At 44.3% G+C, this 25898-nt stretch overlaps 1 protein-coding gene across 1 annotated transcript in view; it reads left to right on the top strand.

Annotated features, from left to right (window-relative positions):
• dachd (dachshund d) overlaps nucleotides 1-25898 on the top strand; it is a 101869-nt gene that overhangs the window by 66806 nt on the left and 9165 nt on the right. The window contains exons 4-8 of the mRNA XM_053439356.1: nucleotides 7814-7870; nucleotides 10332-10504; nucleotides 10624-10786; nucleotides 10906-11037; nucleotides 23237-23382. Of these exons, the coding sequence (XP_053295331.1) occupies nucleotides 7814-7870; nucleotides 10332-10504; nucleotides 10624-10786; nucleotides 10906-11037; nucleotides 23237-23382 (671 nt within the window). The remainder of the gene's footprint in view (nucleotides 1-7813; nucleotides 7871-10331; nucleotides 10505-10623; nucleotides 10787-10905; nucleotides 11038-23236; nucleotides 23383-25898) is intronic.

Genomic DNA, 25898 nt, shown 5'->3' with positions numbered 1-25898 from the left:
GCAGCCAGATGATGCCATGACATGCCAGCCAAACAACGCGCCGACTGACAGCACGGCAGGAAAAGAGGACAGAACACTGACTGCAAACTTTTCAAATATTTGCTCAACCTGTAACGAAGCCGTATAAGCAGTTACACTCTGCAGCACTATTTCACAACCTGAAAGCCCTTTGTCTCGCATCCGTGGCTTCAGTCCAGGCTGCCTGGGCCCGACAGGGAGCGGGGGAGCCACATGCTCGGCTGAAGCTGGACGGGTGGTGACAGGTACCTGGAGTGTTGCCTGACTGAGAGTTGAGAGGAAGAGGTTCTGGGTGAGATGATGGGGAAGCATCATGCTCCCTTCCCAGGGTCATCAGGCTAATTTCTGCAGGCCCCACCCTCATGCTTGCATCTTTGCCTGTGCGTGGGTGTGTGTGTGTTTGCATGCGTGCTCGCGTGAGAGCGAGAAAGAGGGGGCCCTGGCCCCTGAGAGTGCTCTGTGAGGAGACCACAGCTGTACACTCCCAGCAGCTAATTGGTCCTTATCTAGCTGTCCCATTCATCTTCATTTTTTACCAATTACTGAGCATTATCTGTGTTCTCAGTTGGGTATGGGACTTAATCCTTTTTGGTTAAGCTGGTGCTACAGCTTGCAAATTTCAAATAGAGGAAGGAGGGGTGGTGTTTATGCGTGTGTGTGTGTGTGTGTTTGTGTGTGTGTGTGTGTGTGTTTGAGTGTCGGGGGGGGGGGGGATAGTTGGGGAGGGTTTGAGAAAGCGGGGAAAGGTGGAGGGGAGGCGGAGAGGGGTGGGGGGGTGGGGGGGTAAAAGTCATAGCAGAAACAAACTCTGAAACTTCCCATCATCCCTCACGGGCAGGATGCAATCAATGAACAATGACATCACACAAAGGAGAGAAGGGGAAAATGGAGGGGATCAATTATTGGCGTTATAATTCAAGTCCTTGTTTGCAAACGTTGCAGCCTCATTGATTAGGCCGCTCGTGTTGCACTCACCATTATTGACTTGTTAAAACCATATTTTCTCATCATCAGTGGTTTTGCATTGGCGGTCACACAGATAACAACGCTTTAAGAGGCGCCATTAATTATTCACAATGTATTCATTTTAAAGCACAGGGAGTCCAAATCATCCTGTTTACCCTACAAACAATACAAGTAGAGTACATTGCTCATCCAGAAGGTACATCAAGACGCCGCAATCTGGGACAGTTAGCCTTAATTTTCTGAGATCAATGCAGAACTAGGCTCCTCTCTATATGGGGTCCGCACTTGGCCATGCTGCAGAGCTGAGTGGAGTCAGCCTGGAGACCATGCACTAATTACTGGAGTGTTTACCGCTCTGCTGGATAGCATTTGTACCATTTTGGATCATATCTGTGAGTAAATGTGCTTTGCGCTAGACCGATAAATATGATATTAAGACGACAGTGTTTTTGTATGAAATAACTGTGGAGGGGGAAAAAAAGATAGTCATCAATTATAGAATAAACACAGGACTTAAAATGGGTGAAATTAACAGGCCTGCACGTATGTATACTTCCAGGACATGGAGGGACGCATGTCAGCAGACGCAGACAGTAACAAGCACAAAAGCAGGACACATATAGAGCGACTGCTTCTGCACTTTGATAGGGATCTGTTTGGTCACACTCTCTGCGCCAGCTGTCAGCCCAGCTCCACTGCTGCGATTTAATTAGTCTGTTTATGTCCTTTCTAATAATAAAGCTCTCTGGGTGGAAGGACACATCCAACTGGCTGTAGCTGCACTCTCCAACCTGCTAGCTGCACTAGTGCTGGTGGCCCAGCGCAACTAAATGTGGGCCATGATGGAGGATGGTGGCTACTTCCTGCTCCTCTAGACAGAACAATGGCCCTCGGGCTCAGATCTAGTATCACCCCCTACTCAATCCTAACCTTAACCATTAGGGGATAAAGCACATACTGACCTGATATGAGTGTCTAGGGGCAACTTCATCCATCTTCCTCTCTAGCTCTCTTGTGGGAGCCTTTGTCAGACGGTGCTCTTGAGAGAGACTAGATTGTAGCCATAGGCTGAATGGAATTCGTTTCACGAACATATCATAACACCTCTGTCGCTGTAACAGATTATTGTCTCGTCTGATTTACGCCGTTTCAGTGTGCTTTGTTTTGATTTCTCGTTTATTCCGAACTGGACCAAATCGCGGTGTCAGACACCCCGAGCTAGACAGAGAGCGGCCGAGCAGACAGACAGCCTTCCAGCCTGACTGAAGAGCTTGATGGGTCTCTGGCTCTCTCTTGGGATTTAGCCCCTCACCATCTCTCTATTAGCCTGCCAGGCTCTTGGGAGCCAGGTGACAGATAAAGTGAAGAAGGACACACACATTTTAATAGACATTTCAAAAGATAAACCTGATAATGATTTCTCTTGTTAATGAAGTCTAATGTCCTCGTTCTAATTCCGGTAGCGTCGGCTGTTAAGCATCAGCGTAACACTTGAATATGCATGATTGGTAAAATGCGAAGGCGCGCCGATGTAGCCAAAAAACACACAAACGCAGACAACTGCAGAAATAGATTACAATAACTGGGGGAATTGTTAAACATCATCTCCGTAATGATCCGAATCAAGTTCTCTCATGTTTGAGTGGCAGCACAGTTTCCAGATCAGATGGAGGAGGACACACGAGCAGGAGGTGACTCACGAGACGACACCCTGTGTCACAGAAATATTTGTTTGATTGTCTCGAGTGGTTAGTCGCAGGAGCTATAAAAAAACAACTGACCAGTCGAGTTGTCATCCCTCATCAACATTAGGCCTCATTCTTCATTAATTGGATGGATTAATTTGGAGCGCTTTGATGCCGGGGTGATGCATGCGTTGGGCTGTCCCCTCCTCACTATTCTCTGTCAGGTTGAATTTAGCCAGGGAAGGGGCTGACCTTTGAAAGAGAAGAGATCAACACAATTTGAAAAGACAATGTCACTTGGTGTAAATGTGATACGTGTAATGAATGACATTCAACCTTTCAGTGATGATGAGCTTTCGCAGGTTTGCAGTAATGTGAAAAATATACACACGGTGTAATTGCATAGATTGTGGTGCAGTTTACGCATATGCAGCTGAGGTGGTGCGACATTAGAGTCTCGGTATCATGTGCTCTCATTTGACTGTGATTATGTCTAAAGAGGACGCATTAGCATAGAGCAACAATATTACTGTGTAGACAATAACAGTAATGACAATATACAGTGATGACAACAGCAAAATGGCAATCTCTTTGACTGTGATTACGCTGTGAAAATGTCCCGTATTGGTGTGATAGAATTATCTGGTTCTGTTCCACGGCAGCACTCTGTCTGTTACCTGAAACGAAGAGAAAGGTTGTTTCCTCTCTATTATGACCTGGGTTCCCTTATCCAAATAGAGCCATCAGCCGTGTGCTGGGCCCAGACATCTTCGTCATCACGCCGCCGCTCCTCTGGGACCAAGATAAAGACGGAGAGAGCGAGCAAGTTCAAACAAATGTTGAGGAATTTCACAATCTGCCCGGTGCTGACAAACAGAGGAAAAAGACTTTCTGGTTAAACGGTGTAAACTTAAGAAATTAGTTCAAATTCATAAAAAAAAGATCAATTTAAGAATTGTAATTGTTACACTGCAATTTTCGAAAACACGCAAATGGAGGAAACATCCTGATCAATTGGACAACACACCCACTGCAAAAAGAAAACATGCCACAAATACTCACAACTTAACAAAATACTCAAAACAGGGTTTAATTGTGAATATTGGTTATGATGTGAGTATTTCATTATTTTATGAGTATTGGCTATGTTGTGAGTATTTAATTGTGTTGTGAGTATTTCCAGGGCTGTTTCAATTTGCACGTATTTTCTGAGATTGTGGTGCGTTCAGGGCCACCGTAGTAATTAGATCCAAACTAACGACCTCTTCCTGGGCCACTGTGATGTAGAATTCACTTTACAGTCAGATACATCACACACCTTGAACTCATTATCACTGCAACCATGAACCATACACTGCATTACCGATTTCCTCTCACAGAGGGGATTGTAACGGAGGAAGTGAGAGCGCAGGAGCTAGTGATGCTAATTTTTGTAATTAAAACGGATGATCTGATGACCACATGCAAACTGATCTCCCCCCCAACCCCCCCAACCCCCCTTACCGTCACCGTCCACCAAAGTGATATGACGACTGAGTGGGCCGTGATTGATAACGCTCGTCAATATATTTCATTCCAGGAGCCTTAGTCAAATGACAACTGGTTGTCATTGACTGAAAGCAATCTTTTTAAAAGGGGAGCCTTTGCTAAGTATCAGATGAAAATGATTCCTCTGTCTGCTTGGGTGTCACTGTCTGCAGGAGCTTTATTGATTGGGCTTGAATATATTGCACCCGCAGTAGTAACAGCTGCTAGTAATATCTCTTCTCTCCTCCTGCTCCCCTCCTCTGTTTCGCGGCGCTTTTCTCCGCCACAGCTCATTTTCTCGGCAGATCGGATGTTGCCGCTCCCTCGTGCCGATGTTGTGTATTTATCAAGAGTGATGTGTGACAAATGTAAAGTGAGCCTGGTTCTGGCCCAAATTACAGGAGCGAAGGCCGTTTGGTTAATGTGTCCTGAAGGCCTGGCTGCACTGGCCACCCCCAGCCATGTGCATGATTGCATTAACTAAAACCCGCCATTGTCTCTCCCCCGCTCTGTACGCTCACTGTTATCAAGCACAAGGATGTTGGCATTGGTTGGTAAAGGTCATTTACTGTAATGAGATTTGCCACATGCAAGCATATGGCTTGATTATTGCCCTGTTCGTTAACATTTTCAGCAAAGAGACAAATAGACAGCTAAAAGTAGGGCCGGTGCGGGCGGGGGGGGTGCTGGCGAAAACGTGTTTAGCATTTTCTCCTCAGAGATAGAAAGAACTTCCTTTTTTTTTTCCCTTTTTTTTTTTTTACAACAGATCTGTCACCGAGATGATTGATCTTTCAATTTCATAAGGAATGCGTGCCATTAGAGCCGAGGATTTAAATTATCCCATAAAAGTTGCCTGCCTTACATTTTACACACTTAAAGGACAAACACCTCTGTCTGCCTGCTTGATAATTTCTGCCACATGTTACACTCCAGTGGTTTGGGGTAGGAAAGCAATTATGTTACCTCATCAAACCAGAAATGTTTTCTTATCATGGTTTCTCTTACATTACGTGAAATTAGGCATCTTGGCAGGAAATCTTTTTGCCCACCTGAATCCCTGAGAAGTCTATCTCTGCATCCTGGCACGCTAAAAACGCATTTTGTTTGTTGATGTGCGCGAGCTTGAAATGCATCCAATCATTGCGGCTGTAGCGATGCAACGCATATTGTTTGCATGTGTGTTCTACGTCTGGCCGGCTCCATGTGGCATGTGAGTACGTACCTATGCACAATTATCTATACTGCATCACTGTCTGAGCGTGCGTCCATATGTTCTCACGTTTACTTCACCCTGGTGCGACGTGATGTATCCTTTTTATGTGCCTGCGTGTGCACGTGAGTGTTCAGCAGGTATTTAACAAAGGCAAGATGTTTGCTTTATTATCAACATTAACTGCGTAAACACAAAAGGCTTCAAAGTTGCATTCAATGACACTGAGGGGCTGTGGGTGGCTACATCAAAGCTCAATACCTTCCTCTCCCCCCCCCCCCCCCCATTTTAATGAGAAACAGGACTCTCCAGCCTTGACTGAACCTGCCATCTGTGTGTGTGTGTTTTTTTTCCCCTTGTTTGTGTGTGTATGAATGTGAGACCAGTTGTGTTTTTGTGTATATGTAAGCCTGCACTTGTGTTGCATAAAGTGGCACCACGATGCCAGACAGCCATATTTATGGAGGCTGGGTCTCGTGTTTGATCTAACGGCTAGAAGGCTCCCCCCAGCTCGCACAGGCAGGGCTTCTGATTTTGGAGATTAACAGTTATGGTAAAGATGAATAGCTGATTAGTGCCGAGGAGAGACCTCTAAATGTCTTGCCGCATGACACTTTTTCACGAGCCATTCATTTCCTTCTGGGACCGGTGTGCAAACCCTTGATACGACCACAACAAAGACTCCATGTGTGCGCGCGCCGCCGCCTCACCTTTGTCGGAGAAATACATACACGACATGGGGGCATTTTTACAAGCGCAATTAGGAGGTAAACTGAGATTGTTTTGCAGCCGCCGTCTCCCTATGCATTGTGCTGTGAGTCGGCCCATTTTAGCTGCTCGGCTGGAAAGGCCCTGTTCAGTTTGACAGATCAGAAGAGGAAACAAAAATGATCTCGACACCATGAAAACCAAAAGGCTTAAGCACTGAGCAAATCAGCCTTTTGTCTTGTTCAATTCAAATCAAAGGATAACCAGGAATGTTTGTTTGACAACAGCATTTACAATGCATTGTTCTGAAGCCCAGAGCCTCCCAAACAAAGACAGATAGGCTTTAAACAAGTCATTTAATTAGCACTGGATCCACGGCTTTGCCTGCGCCAGCCAATTATACATTCCTGAGGCATGTGCAGGTCCTATTTCACGGCAGCGAGAGGCAGATCCTCTCCAGCCCTGTCTCTTACAGTGCATCTCTCCTTTTCCATTTAAGAGAAGGTAAATAGCCCAGACAGACAGCTTCATTAGCCAGCATCTGAAGAGCGTGGGGCCGATTGTCGCTTAAATAGTGCGCTTTTACTGCAGGCCCAGGCGGCGACCTCCGATCAATTACAGCTGACATTATTGTTTGTCGGGAGCTTTTTTTCCTGGACAGAGGGAGTAAAAAACGAGATCAGGCCTGAGCTTTGGCTGGAAATGTAATCTTCCTCCTCTCTTTGGTTCTTTCGCTCCACAAACAATAAATCATTCAGTTGAGGAGATAATAAAGTGCCAAGTAGGAGCTAGTTTAATTTTTGTCAGGGGAAATCTGTCCACAACAGAGTTAAGGGTAAGGGGGCTGGCTGCTGCCTCCATAGCATTTGCAGTGACAATGGCTTACTTCCTTTTATTCCCTTATTTTCCTCTGTAGGGTTAGATGGCCACAAAAGGCTGAAATCCTGTTTAGATGAAGATTAACTGCAGCACAAATCACTGCAGGTTATCATTTCTGTCATCAAAATAAATGACTGCCCTCTCTTTAATCATTTTAAAACATTCAACGCTCAATCTTTTCTCTTTTTTTCCCGGTGTGATTCTTTTAAGTGTTGGACCTATCGTCAGCCGACGCAGTCTGGTCCTGATGTAACAGCTTTTTAATCATCTTGTTACCAAGGGCTGTTTTAATTCATTCAATTCATCCTCCGCGATCCAGATCTTTGCTTATCCATGCGCGAACTCCCGAGCACTGCACAACATAATAGCTGAGCTGTTTATATTGGTATTAAGTGATTTGTAGTTTTAATGATGGTAAATAGGAGTTCACCTTTGCAGGTCCCTCAGGCTTACTTCAGGTAAATTACTCTGAATGTATTGTTTATGCCCTTCAGGAGCGGAGGGTGGGCGGGGGGGGGAGGGAGGCGCTTGTGGGAATTCACCTCTCATCAGGTCTGAACTTCTGTGTCGGAGATAAACAGAAACTGACAAATATGTTTCTGACTGTTTGCCCGCTGGAATATCTGCACAATATCCAAGTGATTAATGAGTTTGACGAATGTTTGTTTGATGTGAATTTGCAAAAGTAACAGGGAAACTTTGACGGCGCAGGAGACTCAATAGTTTGTTTGTGAAAAATCGCATTTGTATTTCATCGATCCAGATTCCCATTACATTGCATGTCACCTTAATATTTTGATTTCTTTCTTTCATCAAGATCCTAAAAGATTCCTGGATCTGCCCCCTGATCCGTATCTGCACCATAATTTAACAGGTTTGTTTCTGACCCACACCACATCCTTTCACCAAGTTCCATGGTAATCCATCCTGTAGTTTTTGTGTATTACTGCTTCCTGACTATCTAACCAACCAATTAACCGACTGTGGTGAAAACATGACCTTCTTGTTCTTGAGTATTATTGTCAAGTTTAAATTCTTCAGGAATGTTTACTGCAGCTATTCTTAATCCCTTCATTTAACAAGAACAAATCCAGCAAACGGCAGGAACTTGCATATGAATGAAACTAAAAACACTTGATTGTCTTGCAAAAAATGCCAGGTCGGATGAATAAACCAATATCCTTCTCACCTGGGCTCTTTCAGCGACAAATAAAGGGATTTGCTGGACCCTCGTCGGTCTGTGGCACGTTACCCTACAGCGGCCTGAATGGGCCTTTATGGGAGAAACAGCGCTTTAGGATGGGGCGACATGAAAGGGGCTGGACAGGCAGTGAAAGCGAGACTAATACCCACTGGAGGGAACAGAGGTCCAGTGTTTCCCCCCCACCGGGCCGCCTTTCAGGTGGCGACACATCGCTGAAATCCACGTGGCCACGAGCACAAGCTACGGCGAGGAGAACCCGAACAGTAGAGGAATGTCATTTACCCCGAGTAGATATTTTTTTAGGGGATTCTCCAACTCTTTTCATACTTTATGGATTTGGAGAACATTTGGCCAATGAGGTGCATGCGTCTTTATGCGAGGCGCTGTATTTGATTGAATGGGCATAATGTATCCATCTCAAAGAGAGAGTAAGTCTCTTCACTCGGGCCCTTGAGTGGCCTTGAAGGCTGATAGGTACCCTAGACCTCTTCATGTTGTCCTATAGTAAATACCCCCACAATCAGGCCCTCTGTGGTGTTTTTTAATTGAGCTTAGCCTGCTGAGCAGTAATTGATTCAGTCTGAGCTACGGCAGAGGCGCTGATACAAGGTGCTGCTTGGCTTCCGCCTTTCTTTAATCTCCCCTTGCTTTATATTGTTTGGGTATACTCGCCGCTGAGAAACTGCAGGCCATCTTTCTTATGGAAATCCATGCTTCTTTTGGAAGGAGGGGAATGACGGAGAGGAGTACTTCTCATGTCCTTTCATTTTCAACCGGTGTCCTTCTCTTTAGAGGCTTCGCCATGCCGATCTCCTTGCCCTTTGGCTACTGATGTTTTGTCGGAAAAGAAGAGTGGAGTTGTTTTGTGGATCAGCTTTCTGTAGTGCAGCGTCCCCCCCCCCCCCCCTCTTCTTTCTTTCATGCAGCTTTTTACCTTGAATCCTGCTGCCAAGAAAAAGAAAGAAAAAATGGAGTGAAAAATCAACAGAGGCTCAATCAGATCCAATAGTGTCTATGAGGTTTTCTTTAAAGCGTTTGAGGGAAGCGTTTGAGCGGTGGAGGAATGAGACCAAACTGTTCCCAGTCACTTTTGATCCTGCCAGTTCAAAGTCCCCATAGAGCGGAGGGTGGAAGGAGCACGGTTGCCTCCGTTGTGGTGGTGGTGGGGGAGGGGGGGGGGGGGGGGGGAACAGACACCTAGCTTTGACCTTCTGTCTGCGCCCGTGTCCTTTGAAAGTTGGCTTGTTTTCATTAAGCCATTCAGAAGCACAGTGCAGGGCCACAGTCTGACTAACTGCGAACCCCCCCGACGGTATCTTTATTAGACATTCTTTACATTTTCAGACTGCTAATGTCTACAGTTTTCCCAATTAGGCGTCCCATTGCCAGACAGCAATTGAATAATTTAAAACATTTGTACGATATGTCTGATGTTGTAATGGAATAATTTGTGTGCATATGAAAAGGGGAGAGAGAAATGAAAATCCCGTAATTGTGAGCGAGCTAAAAGTGACTCTCTCTGGTCTCGCTCACGCCTTCTATCTCTCCGGTCTGGAATACAGACCGCTATAATTAGCCTAAAGTCATTGCCACAGTGTAGTCTGACGGTACTTGTTTGTCATTAGCACATTTAACCAGTCATTTGGGTAATGGCTTTCAAGATTGCCTTTGTTTTTACGGTGATATTTTTTATATGTAAATATTGAGACAATTTCCATAATGTGCCCTTTTTATTCATCATGGAATAATTGATGCAACTTTACTGCTGTGTAAACTTTGGTCTTTGAATGACTGTGGGTATACTGTGGTTACCATCCCCATTCTTTCTTTATTATTATTGCACTAGAATCTATTATTAACATAAATTGTAAAACATTTATGTGTATTATGTTAACATGGAAGGATACCCAAGAAGCAATTAATTTAGATCATTCAATTTTTGTTCCTGATGGACCGCTGGTGTGAAGATTTAGTGTTATTGGAGGCCAATTTTAAAGGGATATCTCAGTGGAAGGAAATGTCTGATTACTGGATTAACAGTTTTCCGACAGAGCCGCTGAAGTTTCCCCTGTGAATATCTCACTCATGACACGCATCATTGAGTAACCAACAGCCTTTTCATGTGTCTCAGGCCTGGAACTCCCCTTCATGATGATGCCACACCCCCTGATCCCAGTCAGCCTGCCCCCAGCCTCTGTCACCATGGCGATGAGCCAGATGAACCACCTCAGCACCATCGCAAACATGGCGGCTGCAGCACAGGGCCAGAGCCTGCCCTCCAGAATGGTCACCTCTGTTATAAAGGTAAATTTTAAAACAGTACTCAGCGATGTTTCATAGATAGTTCAGACGTCTCCTGCTTCTGATTCAGCCTATACCTGCATATTTATCTTGGGTGTTTCTGGTGTTTTCTGTGGATGCAGGGGCTGCAAGAACGTGTGCCGGACAGTCCCTCCCCTGCTCCCTCCTTAGAAGACAACAGGAGGCCGGGCAGTCACCCATCGTCCCACCGCAGCAGCAGTGTGTCCAGCTCCCCAGCCCACACAGAGAGCTCCTCAGATAGGATACGTGCGTCTTCATACTACAGTTAGTGACGCCGGCAAACCTCCAAAAAATACTTTGCACACGTTGTTGTTTTGTCTAATTTACAAAAAGAGAGAATAAAAGCACCTTCAACATGAATTCATTGTGTCTCATCACTCCAGCTGCACACCACAATGGCCTGTCCATGAACCAAGCCCTGCTCGGCCTGTCCCCCAACATGCCACCTGGACCGAAAGAGGGAGACCTGGCCCACGACATGAGCCACGAAGCAAAGAGGATGCATGCTGACAAAGGTGAGTTAACTTGAATTAAAAAATATATATAGTATATAAGGTATAGACAACTAATTTGGAGCTTTATTTCATTCTGTTAAATGTTTCCAAATCAAGTCCGATCCAAGCGACTGCATTCTTCATCTATTCTAACAGCTGATAATATCAGATGTAATTCTGGGAATAGGTTCAGAAAACAATGGTTGAAGTCTAAGTCTAAATGCAAGCGGAAAAGGTTTGTCAAACCTAGACCAGTTAATATTACAAAATCAAGACAGGCAGGAGGAGATATTTAGTTTAGGTGTCACCAATGGAAGAGTCCATTGGTTGTGATGAGTACAGCTAGTTCTTCTTTCTGTATGTAGCTTGCTATTTTAGTTTTTTTTCCCAATGAGTATTCAATTAAGAAGGGAAAACCTTATAACTGTTATATGGTATATTTACAGCATAGGTCTGTTCTACATTACATCTGCTATGATCACATTTCATCACCATCGAATCTAAAGATAAAGAGCAGTGCTTTGAACAAGTCTCCATGTTGCCTGCACCACTTTCAATAAACTGTCACTCAGATGTTATGTTCTCATGCACCCATGAGCCCTGCTGTTCACAGCAGTCACACTAAACAGATGTAGATCTCCTGAAATGTTCTCACGTTTAAAAAACAAACAGGGGCAAAGAGAAAGTATAAGAGCTGCTGTTCAGTCTCTATGTTCAGTCATTAATTACACAGAGCTACTGACTATAAGAACCAGAAAAAAGTGTCATGTGTTTTGACATCGCTTTTTTTTATATGCATTTCGGATTAATTTGTATTTGACCTGTTTTGAATGTACAACAAAAACATTCTTATTTACATAGATGTGGTAAATAATGAGCCGTCACATGTGGTGCTCACATGTGCAACTCCCCACCAACTGTGATCTGGAGGTTAGAATCCCAATGTTCTCATTGTCCCGAGTAAATGTTTTTTATTATTAATTGCCGGGCTTATTTAATTATAGTTTTGCTTGGCGAAGAAGAAGAAGAAAAAAAGAAAAGGAAAATGAAAGAAACTGATAGAAATCTACTAAGCGTGGCGGATTAAATACAAAATGAAGCAAATAATAGAATTTAGTATTCTCTGTTGGTTTTAGCAGAGCTGTACTGGGTGATGCAGGGTGGGGTGAGGCTGATAATGATATTAAAACCACTATGGAAATCATTGGGCTGTATGTTCCCTGTTGGCACGGCTGACGTGGAGATCAGTGTTAGACCTTCACTCAAAGGGTGTGAAGCAGTGAATAGTAATAATTAGCAGGATCATGAGCTGAATTTATGGGTCACAAACTGTCTCTCTATGTGCATGTGTGTGCGTGCGTGTGCGTGTGCGTGCGGGTAAGTATGTTTGGATGTGTGTGTGGGGGGGGGGGGGGGGGGATTGAGGCAAACACAAGCAGAGAGAAAGAAGATTTAACCAAGTATCCACACACTAAATCAACTGAATGTTTCCTCGGCAGCGGAGATCTTACATCTTAACTGAAGTGCCTCCTCTAAACTCACATAATCAACACAAATGGACTGTAATTCCTGCGCAATATTAGAGGGGAAAGCAAATGACCAGGCAATCCACACCAATTCTCGACGGTTGACCCGCACGCGCCTCCTGACAAACACACACTGTATTATCTCTGAGATTGTCAATTCCTAATATGTCACCGGACTTGATTAGGATTCCGAGCTCTCCAGCGTGTGCACCAGAGGTCTCAGGCTGTGGAAAACATTTTTATAAAATAACCCATTAATGCAGAGGAGTGCAACTAAATTAGTTACCAATTTGCTGAGCATGAATTAATGAAGAGAGCTTCTCCCGGCTCCCACAGTTGTAATTTTCATAATAACCCCAGACCTTTATTTGGCAGGTTGTTTAGTTTTTTCGTTTGAAGGTTTTCATTAGTCTAATGAGGACTGTGCAAGGGCGAGCAGTCAGCACAATTTACATGAGGAAGCTATCATAATAAATGAGGCAATTTGAATAACATGCACAGGTTTATGCAGCGAGATAAGAGAGATTGTAGCAGCCAGATTCAGAGGTAACCAATACATTAGAACCAACTAATAACCAAAGTAATTCCAATAAAAGCTTTAAGTGAAGGGAATAAAATTAATGATAGATATATTGAACTGTAATGATATGATACATGATGCATTAGATTAATATAATAAATGTGTTCCATTGTTAAAAGAGGGGAGAGGCCTCACCATCCGCAGCTTTGTTTATGGTGAGTTTTTTAATTAGGCTTGTTCATCGCATCAGTTTGTTTGGATAAATGAGATAACATTCCAATGGTTTAATGATATCTCTCCACTTGTTTGATCTTTATGATCTTGGCAGAGCATTAAATTAATCTCTCGCAATGCAAGAGGGGAGTGAGCACGCTAGGTGCAGAGGAAGGATTTTTACAGTGCCCCCCCGCTCGTATGGTGGCGATTTGAAATGGCCAGACGCCTCCGAGACAGCCACTATAATGTCACATCACTCACATCCTACCAACACGTCTCATCTTTTTCATGTAATCTCTTGTGATGAAGGACAAAGGCTGTTTGTTGTTGTCTTAAAAAAGACCGTTTCCAAAGTTGTGTCACCCAGTGCAGAGAAAAACCAGATGGTAGGTTTTTCTTTTTTGGGCTGTTGTTTGAACTTGATTATTTTTTGTCCAAATTTTGGCCTGAGAAAAAAAAGGGAGATTAGACGATGTGTGAGCAGGAAGAAGAAAAGAAAGCTTAGTAGAAAGCTAAGTGTTATCTCACATGTGACTAATTGAATTGCTTCAAACAGAAAGTCTGTGGCGATAGCTTCCGACAAGCCTCTGTCTCGTGAAACAGCAGGTAGCTGACAAACAAGGGGAAATTTGAAATGTACGGAAGCCTTTGGCTGTAAACTCACTTTGGACATCAAACACTTTGACATCATTTTTTTCCCCTCCTTGGGGAAAAGGTGTTTGTAACGCAAGCCATATGCATGTACGTTGAAGTGTACGAGTTTTTCTTTAAATACCATGTGGCAGTTGAAGCATTTTGCCAATAACAAATTTCCCCACTTCCCAATGCAGTTAAACACGCCACATCTCTTTTACACTGAGCTGAAACGCCTGACCGGAGAGTCGGAGGCATCTACAGCGTGTAAACTGATTCTGTAAACCATATTTTAAAAGCGGGGTGAATCACCGGTAATATGATATTGGCACTTCCCCGGTAAACGTTATATATCCTTGTTGACACAACAGGAGATGCACTCGTAATGTCCTCCCCAGCACAAATGGAAGCCTGCGGTGTATTATGTCACCAAGAGTTGCATCCTTTCATACCTGCTATCGTCTGAGCGATCGCTGATGCACCGAGCAGCCGGCGTGACCACAATGGACAAAGCCGATTTGCCACGCCTTTTCTTTGTCAGGATGCTGCCTCCGTGTCCGGCTGATGTGCTCACAGAGCTGCCGCGCTGTGCAGCGTCTGTAGTCCCGGTTTACAGTCTGATGATGAAGTGGAGCAGGTACCGGTGTCACACTCAATTACCATAAAGCGGCTTTGGGCAGGGGCCCGTGCACGCTGCTGGTCTCATGCAGACAGAGGGGCTATAGTTAAAAAAAAAAAGATGAAAAAGTGATTTCTAGCCTTTGAGGTCTTTGTTCTTTTTCCTTTTTGTGCATAAGCATTTGCAACGATAAAAAGGAAGTCAGGGGGACTTTGGGTCAGGCGAAACTTTCCGCTGCAGCCCTGTGCTCTTCCTCGCGTTGTAAATATTTCCCTGACATTGATGGTATCTCTGCACAGTATCATTAAAAGTTCGATACGTTCCGTGTAAGCGCACCTCTCTTCATCTTTCTGACTTTAATGCATAGTGTTTTGCTCGGTCCTCGCGACGTCCTTGGCGTTGCGAGCTTCAAACACATGCTGACTACCTGACTTTTCCCCAAGTCAGGAGGCAAGATCATTAGCCATCACAACCCTGAAATGTGACTTGGCAGACAATAATGCTTTGTGATCAAACAACTTGTCAGTGCGTCCTGTTGAAATGAAAGAGTGCAAAAAAATAATTCAATAGAGGATCAATCAAATTTCTCCCCCCCCCCCCCACCAGGCCCATGTGAGCGAGATTGCTGATGGTGCAGAGAGGGGCTATTCCTCGAGGACACGGGAGTTCATTTGGATATTTGTTCTCCCCCTCATGAATGTTCCATTGCGTGACACCATCTCCTGCTAATCACATTTCACTGAGGCAAAGGGGGGGATGCTTTTAGGGACGTTGAAAAGAGAGAGGTTCTTTTTAATCTTTGAAATGCCTCAAAAGTGACAGAATGCTTTCTCCTGCCAAGACGTGAGCCTCGGATGGGGAGATAAATATGCTGTGGTCAGCTAAGTGTATCTAGTGAGCAGAGAGGCAAATTTAATAATGCATTATCATTCACTGGCGAAGGTGAAATCTCCCTGTCCATCAGAAGAGCTGAGGCCTGTTTCATGTTACCCTTCACTGCGAATGAACAAGTGCTTTACTCAGCCATACCAGAGATGCACAGTAGGCACCGGCGCTCTGCTGTATCTGCTGCTGTGGCCGCTGAGGAAACAGGTCTGTAATCAAAGCAGTCATCTATTGGTTCTGACGACGGTGGTCTTAATGATCACAGCCCCGTGCTCCTGATAAAACTGTTTGGAACAATAACCTTCTTTCTTCTTTTTTTTCTCTCTCCTTCTCTCTCGCTCTCCCCGAGAACACAAGGTGCACTTTACATATCTGAGCATCTGCTATTATGCAGATTCCCGGGGCATATTTACCCAAACGCCCTTGGACAACAGCATTTAACAATTATGAAGATTATGTACAATGCGGGAAATTTGCGATTCAAAACAATTCACATCTTCGCAGTGGCAACTGTTGCGGACAGATAAGGTTGACCCTGGCTGTGTGTAGTTCTGTACTCGTTTTTTTTTTTTTTTGGAGACATTCTGTGGGGTTGTTTGTATAATTTAATATTTACATGTAAACAGTAATTAAGTGATGCTACCGACATGCCAGGGCCAGGCTCTGCCAAGGTAAACACCAGCCCTGGTAGTTTGCCACAGTCCATCATGTTTACAGACTTGCGGAGCCGAGTGCTGTTTGTGTGCTCTTCCTTGGCAAAGCCCATAAAACACAACCAATTGGATGCCGAGTGTCGAACACAGTCACTCTTATCATCTGGCAGTCTGCTCGCTGACTTGAGGACATTGTGAGTCAAACCTTTAAATTTTCACTCTGCGATAATTACGCCGCTATACTTGAGCTTTTATATCCTTTCACTGCGAAAGTAAATCATTCCTAATAAAGAGAGGAAGAATAGGGGCGGAGGGAAAAGTGCTTGAGGACTAATTCTCTTCACTCCCTCCCTCTCCGCTCGCTCTATTCTGCGTTCTGAAAGCCTTTCTCTGAGTCTTCCAGTCACCTTGACTTTGCAGCTGCAGCCGTACAGTCTGTTGCTTATCCTGCCTAACCCCTGCTTGTCAATTAGGTGTTTAAAAATTAATCTCTTTAACTGGAAATACCATGCCAGCTTTCTTCCGTCTGTAAATGAAGTGTTATTAATTCACACAGCGCAAAGGCAGCGTTATGAATAATGTTATCAAAACAGATTTCCACACGTTTAACACGTTGCTCCTATTAAAACCCCTTAAGTATTTTTATAACTGTGAAACCGGGTCCGCTAATGGATTTGCATCCATTTTGGAGCGTCTGCACCAGGCAGCCACGCAGTGAGTGCTCCTAAGCCAGGCCTTTTAAAGTTTACATTTCCCGTTTCCTCTTTTGTTCTTTCATCTCCGTTTAAAAGCAGCTCAGTATATCCAGCCTGGATTAGCGCCAGGCTGCGTCGACGCCCGTTCAGCAGTTAGCAGAACGGCACAGCGTCTCCCCGTAGGATTGCAATGCCAGGCAATGACACCGATGCACGTCCCCGTCCCTCCCCTCGCAAAACGCCGGGGAAGCTATGATCTAACAGCAGGGCTATCTGGCCACAACCACACCGAGCTAATGCTTGTTCCATTAAAACCTGGTGATTACGAGGGGATTTCCTCTCTGTTTGTTTGTTCGAATGCTTAATTATCAATATGTAATTGGCGTGTGCATTGTGATGTCGGGCGCACATTCGGCGGCACGTTTTGCGGGAATGCACGCTGCTATCGGGCGGAAACAGGGCTCCCCAGTCACTGTCTAAGTTAAGCTGCATGAGAAGTTGCTCTAATGAATTAATAAATGCTAAACAAAGGAGAACTAAACAAAGAGTGAGAAATAAATGGCTGGATGATTAGTGGGTCAGAGAGATTAGCGGGGTATACAGTACAAATGATCCCCCTCTGAAATGGGAATGATTCAGCCAAAACAGCCCATCAATAGTTGAGTCCAATTTAATCTCTGGGATTCGTCTGTCAATAGATGGACCTGGTCGACGAGTCAATATGCAAAGACAATCCAAACACCTTCAAAGTGACTCGCTAGAATGTCCTTCCCCGAGAATTATCCTCCCGACACGTTGGGCTCATCGTCAATAGATGAATTAGAGAAATCTATTGAAGTCTCCCCGGCTGTCACTCCCTCTGTGTTTTACCCTCCATCCTGAACCTTACCCTCCTCGTTAATCTGGAAAAAACTAAGGTCGCGGATTTAGCGCCGTGATCTCTCACCTCCGCCCGCCTCGTGCCGCTCTGTTTGGAGTGCCCCGACTGCGACCGGCTCTCTACAAAATGCCATTTTGTCTCCGCCACTGTTCACTTTAAGAGCTCATTTGAAGGTGCGCTGGCAGAAACAAAAGTCCTGTGTGCTTTTATGCAGTCATCACAGTCAGCCAAGCCTGTAATCCTCAGAGGTCCGATAATGACATAGCCCCTGCATTTATTACATGGAGGAGAGGAGAGAGGGAAAACGCTGACTTTGAACAAATGAACACTCTGACCTTTATGCAATAAATATGACATGGGCCGCATAAAAAGACAAGATATCTTCCTCCTGAATGGAAGTCAACATGGATTCGGGTCCCAAGCCTCCTGCTCTCTCTGCTTCCATCTCTCTCGCTCTCTCTCTCGCTTGCTTCGGTTTTTTGTCCATTTAAAAAATGTCATCTATTTTCAACCGTTTGAACCATAATATCATAATCTGTGCACAAGAAGGAGCCATTTGTACTCGATCATTTTCTTTACAGTTGGTGGTGTTATATATATATAATGTAGAAAGGAGAATACAATGGGCAAGCAGGTGTCAGTATTTTAATCTAGAAGCATGATTAGATTCTTCACTTTAATCATTAGCCGGCTTTTATTCTCTTAACAGAGAGAATCAGCCTTTTCACTGTGTCTTCTCTTAACTCAGCCAGATCCCAATTGAGCATTGTGATTGTCTTTTGTCACCTCAGTCTGCCGTTCTGACAGTAAAGGATTTATGGTTATTTCCTTCCACGCAGCCTGTCCATCTGTGGCTCTGTCTTCATACGGCCTTGAGAATACGATTCAATTTATTAAGGCAAAGCAATGGACTCATTACTTTAAAAAGGTGGCGAGAGAGGGAGTGTGCGCCAGAGTGGGAGAAGTGACACCCTGAATTGGTTATTAATGGAAAGGCACAGCCATAGGGCAGTTGAAATTTAATGATATCCTACAAGAAAATATGAGGGTGTCACTCTCCAAAAAGTCATGCTAAATGTCAACATTTTAAGGTCCCGCCGCTAATTTTATGCCTGTGCACAGTAATGTTTTGGAGAGCATTTAGGAAACACGGCCCAGTGGCCAGCCTGATTATCCCGCTCACCTTCTCTCCTCTCTCCAAATGGGTTTGTGCATCAAGCGATTTCATCTCTAAGTGAAGGGAACATTAGTGAGGGGAGAAAGAAGAGAGCGATAGAGGAAAACATGCGGTTTGATTTTCATGCTGTGATAAGAGAGTGGGAGCCAAATGTTACCTGTTAATCTAGCCCAAACCGACCGGGGCTCTTGACTTTGTCCCCCAGCAGGGATGGGGCAAACACTCATTTTCCTCTCTCCGTGATGAAAAGGAAATTAGCTTAAATGTGATGAGGGCACATTAGTGCGTGCGCCATCCATGTGTGTGTAATGGGCGTGCGTGTGTTCGAAGGTTTTCTTTTGTTTGCATACATCTGCTTGCTTGTGTGTTTCCTCTGTCTGCAGCGTGTGTACAGAACATTACCCACACATACACACAACATATGCAAGCGATAGTCACTCCAAAGGAATTCGTCTTGTATGGATCATCACACACGTTCCCCTCGGTGTTTCCACTAGGTTTTTCCGCACTTTGAGGGAAAGTGTGCCTGCAAGTCAATCTTACCCTCCAGTAGTTTGATTATATACTATCGTGTACAATTTTCTCGTCCAGGTATCGTGAATAATTTTCTTATCACATGGACAGCCGCTGTCACAACGGGGCAGTGATTTTAATTTAAAAACAAGAAATATACAATATATCCATTTATTAAAGTAAGCCCCTGACATCCTGTTTAAAAGTATCAGACGGTTTAAGCAGAATGTATTCGCCTCAAACACCCCTCAGAGTGCAGACATCATTTGGAAGATAAGCCAGACTGCCTCATGTTTTTTTAAAGTGCTCAAATTGCATGCAACTACTTTTTTTTTTTTTTTTGCCCAGCTCTGCATCGCTGCGTTTGTACCAGAAGACAGATATTTCCCTTGACAAGATTTTTCCAAATCCGGTGCTTTTAAGTGCAGGTGGAATAATGCTGCGTCGGCTGCTAATGGCCGTCCGAGAGGTCATAACTACTCCATTTGAAGGAGGCTGGTTTCTCCGCAGCCCTGGCAGGTCAAATCAAATGTAATTGTGCAGCGAGAAGCAGTGCATTGCTTTGTGTTGGCGGCGCTGACAACCGCCCAGGTTTAGCATTCAGTGCTCCTGCTGGGAGGAACACAGGTTTGCAAGGACAAAGGCTTCACCTGTCAATATATCACACTGACTGGCTGGCCAAATGTACCTCTGCACTCCCTCCCTCTCTCTTTCCCTCTCTCCTATCTCTCTTCCTCCCTGTCGCCCCTTCATTCTCCACACACCCATTTTTTTCCCGGCCTCCTCTTTCCTCAGACTCTGCCTCACCTATCTATCCATCCATCTTCTGTCTTCAGCCATCTATCTCTCCGTCCCGGCATCCACCTCGTCCCCTTCTCCCTCTCTCCTTTTTGGTGTGTGTCTGTCTGTATCTTCCTCTCCTCCCGCTCACGCCGCCTTCGTGTGAGGACTCTGCTGAAATGTCCTGAGGGACCCAGTTTCAAACACAGGAACCAGAAACATATGGCACATTTTCAACTCCCAAGGTCAATTACAGCTATTTATCCCGAGATTGCAGCTAAATTTCCCAAGGTTTCTTCTAGATTTACCACAGATTGCAATGTGTGTCTGTCACATTTTAAATCAGGCCAGTTTCCTCCGCTCCTCTCTCCCCACTCCCCGCGACTTTCCATCAAATATTTCAAAGGCTTTCAAGTGGGTTTTAGACATGTTTTATCTCTGCTTATCATGTGCCCCATCTTTTTTGCCTCAGCTTTGCCAGGTCCAAGTGCCGCTCGCAACACAAATCTAATAACATGTAAATTGGAGATAAGCCCAGATCCCTCCAAGTGATATTTTTTACATTCATAGTTTGTCAAGTCAATTCCTGGGCCCCTGTTTTAGCAGCACAACACATGAGGAGTGAGAAAATTAACTGGATAGGTGATTCATCATCGCTAGCACACTGTCAAGGACTCCCTCTGCAGCTATTGAGAGCAGGGTGGAGGAGGAGGACGGAGGGAGGAGGGGGACTTTGTTTTAAATTATGGCATTTCATTCAGAATGCATTGTATTTACAGCGTCCCATTTTTATTTGTGGCTCCTATTATCCGCCGAAACAGTTGTGCATGAAATGTTATTTGTGACAGGGGTGACCTGCGAGTGTTTTTCCACGCAGTATTTCATAGTCAGGGCCTTAACTGTACCTTTACCGTACGGTAAGCACAAGAGGCTGTCACAGCTGCGGCTGGCAGCCCTGCTAGTGGAGAAATATCACCTGGAAACAGAGTACTCCATTCCACTGGCCCCCATCACTCCAACGCCTGTCGCTGTAATTAAGTTGAAGTCAATGATTCTGGAGCGATGGTGAGAAATAAACATGCAAACACATGCCAGGATTTGCAGCCAGGCACCGGGAGAACTAGCAGGAGGGGGATAACATTAGAAGCACAGAAACCACAGATCTGCGTCGTGTTTGCTACAATTTGCGCTTGAGTTTCATTAAGCCAGCTTTGATTATATTGATTGAATTAGTCACTTATTAGCTTCCCATTGCTTTTTTCTTTTTTTTCTCCCCCATGAAAGTGCCACTTTTTACGCACAGCTCCTGGTGGAAATGTTATCTGACAAGTGGTGCTGTACGGTAGTTGGAGTCTGTCGAACAAAACACGCTGTTTGCTTTTCCCAGAGCATGACAGGTTGTTTCCCCTGCAACAAAGCCATCAAATATTCTGTGTGATCCAACATTGTGTTGCAGGGGAGGCCTGCTGAGTGGGAAGCCGGAGTTTGTTAAAGCAATGATTTATGATTAATGCCAACACTAAATAAGGGACAAAGTGCCTACAGTACAAATCAATTACAAAGCTACAACAGCAGACCTTTCCCAGAGGTCTACTAACGTCTCTAGTTGTTATGGTGATTTTATTGGAGGTGGGTGATGCATGCATATAATGCACGCAATACGTCTATATCAGCCTGAGCTGGAGCCAACTGTAATGCTTTTGATCTTTGATTAGTTATGTTATTGAGATAAAATGGGACTTTCATGCTTTGCCACTGTGTGAGGAGAGTGCGCTTCACATCTCCACCCAGACGCCCACCTCAGAACGCCGACAGGACTGCACCAAACAAAACAAATTACCACCGGAGTGGCTTCTTAAAAGTAGGCAATTCATTATTTTTATGAAGTCAAATTATAAACAAATTTTAATCCATTAGGCAACCATCCATTCTAATTAATCAACAGGAGTGAACTCCATCTGAAAGAGGAGAAAGGTTGTTTACGCTCTCCACGGACCAGCGGTGCATATTTCACCGTCTTCCCCTCGCAGAGAGAGAGAGAGGGGGAAAAAAAACATTCTCCAAATTACTAAACTAAACTGTGAATCCTAACACTCGACTTTTGGCGCAGAGATGTTTCCAGGGCATTTGCAGATGCTTGAAATAATCTCCAATGTTTTTGCTCAATCTGCTCCGAGGATGGGTGAAATAAATACTTTAAACTAATTAATGTAAGACCAGCTGTTCCCAGCACTTGGCTGGCGTCGGTGAATATTGATGGGAGGGAGAGGCAGGGCTGCTCAGCTCCACTCGCTGTATGTACAAGACGCAGCCTGCCACATAAACAGAAATGAATAGTGGATGAGAGCAGAGAGGGGATGTGCACAACACAGTCAGGGTTCCACATTACAAATAAAACTTTCCCCTACTTTCATTAAATTAACAATTAAGCAGCTGATGGTGCAGACTTCCTACCGAGACCTTTTTTACACTGGATGTGTTTAATAAACCGTCTCGGCGCAAGATGGTAGCACTTACCAAATTGTTGGCCTGATAAACGCTCACTGGACAGAAACATGTGTCGGATCTGATGGCACAACAAACGCCAGAGTCTGACACACTGTTTTAGTTTGACCAGGCTGGATCTGCGTCTGCCGGGCTCGCCTCCTGCTTTCCCTCCCTCCCTCTCCTGCTCCTCTTCCCTCCTCTGAGGCCCGGAGAGGAGGCTGGACAGCAGATGGCAGGGCCCTACCCCTCTGCCGGTGATGAATGGAGTATGATGTCATCTAAGGTTTGACAGGCACTCGTGCGTGCGTACACAAAGGAAGCCCGAGCCTCTGGGGTCCAAACTGCAGGCCTGCTTCTGATTTTGGAGTCCACATGACATCTCTTAAATGAAGCTGGATTTATCTCCTGGTTGATATTGTTTAACCCCACATTTTGACCCTGCTTGTGCACCATGTTTAAAACTTAAAGGGAGGGCAGGGATTGGCTGTTGGAGAGCAATACATACCCAGTGTGTGCCACTGGGTCAATATGTGTCAGCATGACAGAAAACTGCTCACATATTCTACTTTGCTCATTTATATTTGCATAAATACAATTCTTTTGAGTAATTGTCAATGCTTCCTCTTTTCTCTGCAGAGGACAACCTGTTGTGCACCCCGACAGCGAGAGACAGCTACGAGAGGTTGTCGTTGGCTGGACAGGCTCTACCTCCCGGCTTCCCCTCACCATTCCTCTTCCCAGATGGCTTGTCATCAATAGAGACCCTACTCACAAACATACAGGTATTGTCAAGTGAATGAGTCGCCGAGTTCACACATAAAGACACAACCTCCTTCGAAATACACTGCATCAACTTCTGGTGGAGCAGACAGTTGAACAGATTCCCCTTCAACCTCATGTATTCAGGTTTCCATCCACCTCAAGGAGGTCTGGACAAATTCAGATATATTGTAAGATGTGTATGTTTTGCCTCCAACCAAAAGTCAAGATTGATTTTCTTAAACCATAATGGTGAAATTTTCATTTGTGTGCCAGTCATCGCTGTTTCCAAGCATTACTCAAAAACTGACATTTTTGACCTCAGAAATAGAAATCTCAATGTAAAGTCTACGTTTTACCCATTTGTCTCCTTAATTCTATCTACTGAAACTTTCTTTTGATTGTGATTGAAAGCTCCAGAAATAGCTAGATTAACTTTTTGGTCAAACTTTAAAAACCTTAACCACACCGTCATCATAGATGTGCCAGAGCCAGACATACACTCATTTGTGTCATTTTGTAATCCATAGATAATTTTGAATTCAGTAAATAAGGAGCAAATTAAAAATATATAAGTTACCACGGTTTTGTATATGCAATGACCACCACCATAGTTTGTCTCCAGTTTTAAACTTTAATTGTGTAGGTTATAGTCATTGCTATGATGGTCTATAAGAGCTTTTTAACTTCAGAAAAAATGGCAATTGTACAAATATTAAGATACTAAACAAGCATGTGAGGAGATTCACTGGTGGTAACAGCACATGCAGATCACTACTACAGCTCACATCATTCTGAGGACAGTAAAACAAATTAATGTCATTTTGATAAAGAAGTCGAGCAATAATTGGCTTTTTCCATCATTCTGTGAGCAACTGTGATTTGATTTTCTGGGAACAGCAGGACACAGTTAGAGGAGGCGCTTTCCTCGCTGAGATGCTGGAGGTGTGCAGCCTGTCGCCTGCAGCTCGTCCTCTAACGTCTCACTGTGGCTGCTCCTTCTTGTTCCATTACTCCCCTGCAAATATATAACTGTTGCAGTATTTTCATCAGCGAGCCATAGGCTCAATCACCACTGTGTTACCTCATTCAGCGACAGATAGCGACTTAACAGATATTTATTCAAGTGAAATATATCAAGATTGCCACTTAAAGGCTCCATCACAAACGCCCTCTGTCAGAAAGATGAATGTATTTGCCTTCTGTCTGAGTGTAATGATGTGTGTACACTGCTGCCCTTCTCATTGCACTTGGACCGTTGGCGTCGGGGTCCTGCTTTTCCTTTGGCTCCGTGTGGTAATTAGAAAGTCACAAGTAAACCAGTCACGAGCTCCCACTCCTCCAACGAGTCATTTCTGATAATGATCTTTGCCTCGAATATTTATATAGAAATCAACAAAATGAAACCAAGCAGAAAATTAAGATAAAGCAACTTAGAATAAATTGGGGTCAAAAGAATCAACAATTAGTAAGATATAGCCCGGCGCATTTGATGTGATTGCGTGTGGATGGGGAATAATTGCGATGAAAACGGCCGTGGTACTGTAAAGCTCACACATCCTTCAGGACAGTGTGAGCTTGTTTAGGACTGTCAGGAGGGTATTTGGTATGGCAGTGATGTAATTGATACATGATGAGATACTTGTCATTCATATTATTCATTCCTGCCTCTGTGAGGAGCATGAAAAATGCCACAGAGACAGATACTGTGTTTTTATACTCATCCGGTTACAGTTGTCAGCAGTGAAGGAGATCAGTGAGACATATAAGGAGCTACAATGGAGTGTGAAGAAGCTGACTTAGCCCATATAAACATTTTACACTGTACCTAACAGACTGGAGCTTTGTCCGAACGCTATTTCATCTATTTAACGTTTTAATTTGAAGGTGCTGAACTGTGTTTCCTTTTACTTCCCAAGAAAAATTGGTCTTAGCAGAACACATACCTCAACAGTCCCCTTATTGAACAGCATGGAAACCCGTTAGAACCAGTTTTTTACTTGGATGTGCACCACATTCCAAAAAGGCAATGATATCATTCCCCTAATTATGTTTAGATGTAGAGTATTAATCACTAAAGTCAATAAATTACACATCAAAGTGCTCTAACCAGCAGTGTTGAAGAAAGAGATACATTTTGCCCCTTTGTCCAGATCTGTGCCAACATTCAAACGGGTTCTTTCTTGGCCCATCCCCTGTCCTTTCACCAACCTTCGCTGAAATCCGTTTTGTGTAATCCAGGAGACAAACAAGCAAACACACCAACCAACAAACCAGAAATGGCGCTCAGCAGAACACACACCTCTGCCAAGGCCCAACGGTCCCCTTAAATTCAATCAATCATGCATCAACTTCACACACTCCCTACGGGTGATTCCCTTCATCAAGATCCATGGAATATTCTCTGAGAAATCAAGGCAAATGTCAAAATGTTAAAGAAAGTGGAAATAAATTCACCTGCGATCCAGATCTGAGCTAAAATCGAATGGGCTCTTATGTGACCCAAACACCATCCTTCCACCAAGTGTCCTCCAAATCC

The sequence above is a fragment of the Pleuronectes platessa genome, chromosome 14 (assembly GCF_947347685.1).
Source record: "Pleuronectes platessa chromosome 14, fPlePla1.1, whole genome shotgun sequence".
In the NCBI taxonomy this organism is placed as follows: domain Eukaryota; kingdom Metazoa; phylum Chordata; class Actinopteri; order Pleuronectiformes; family Pleuronectidae; genus Pleuronectes; species Pleuronectes platessa.
The sequence above is the reverse complement of the archived record's forward strand: the minus strand, read 5'-3'. Positions and strand labels throughout refer to the sequence as shown.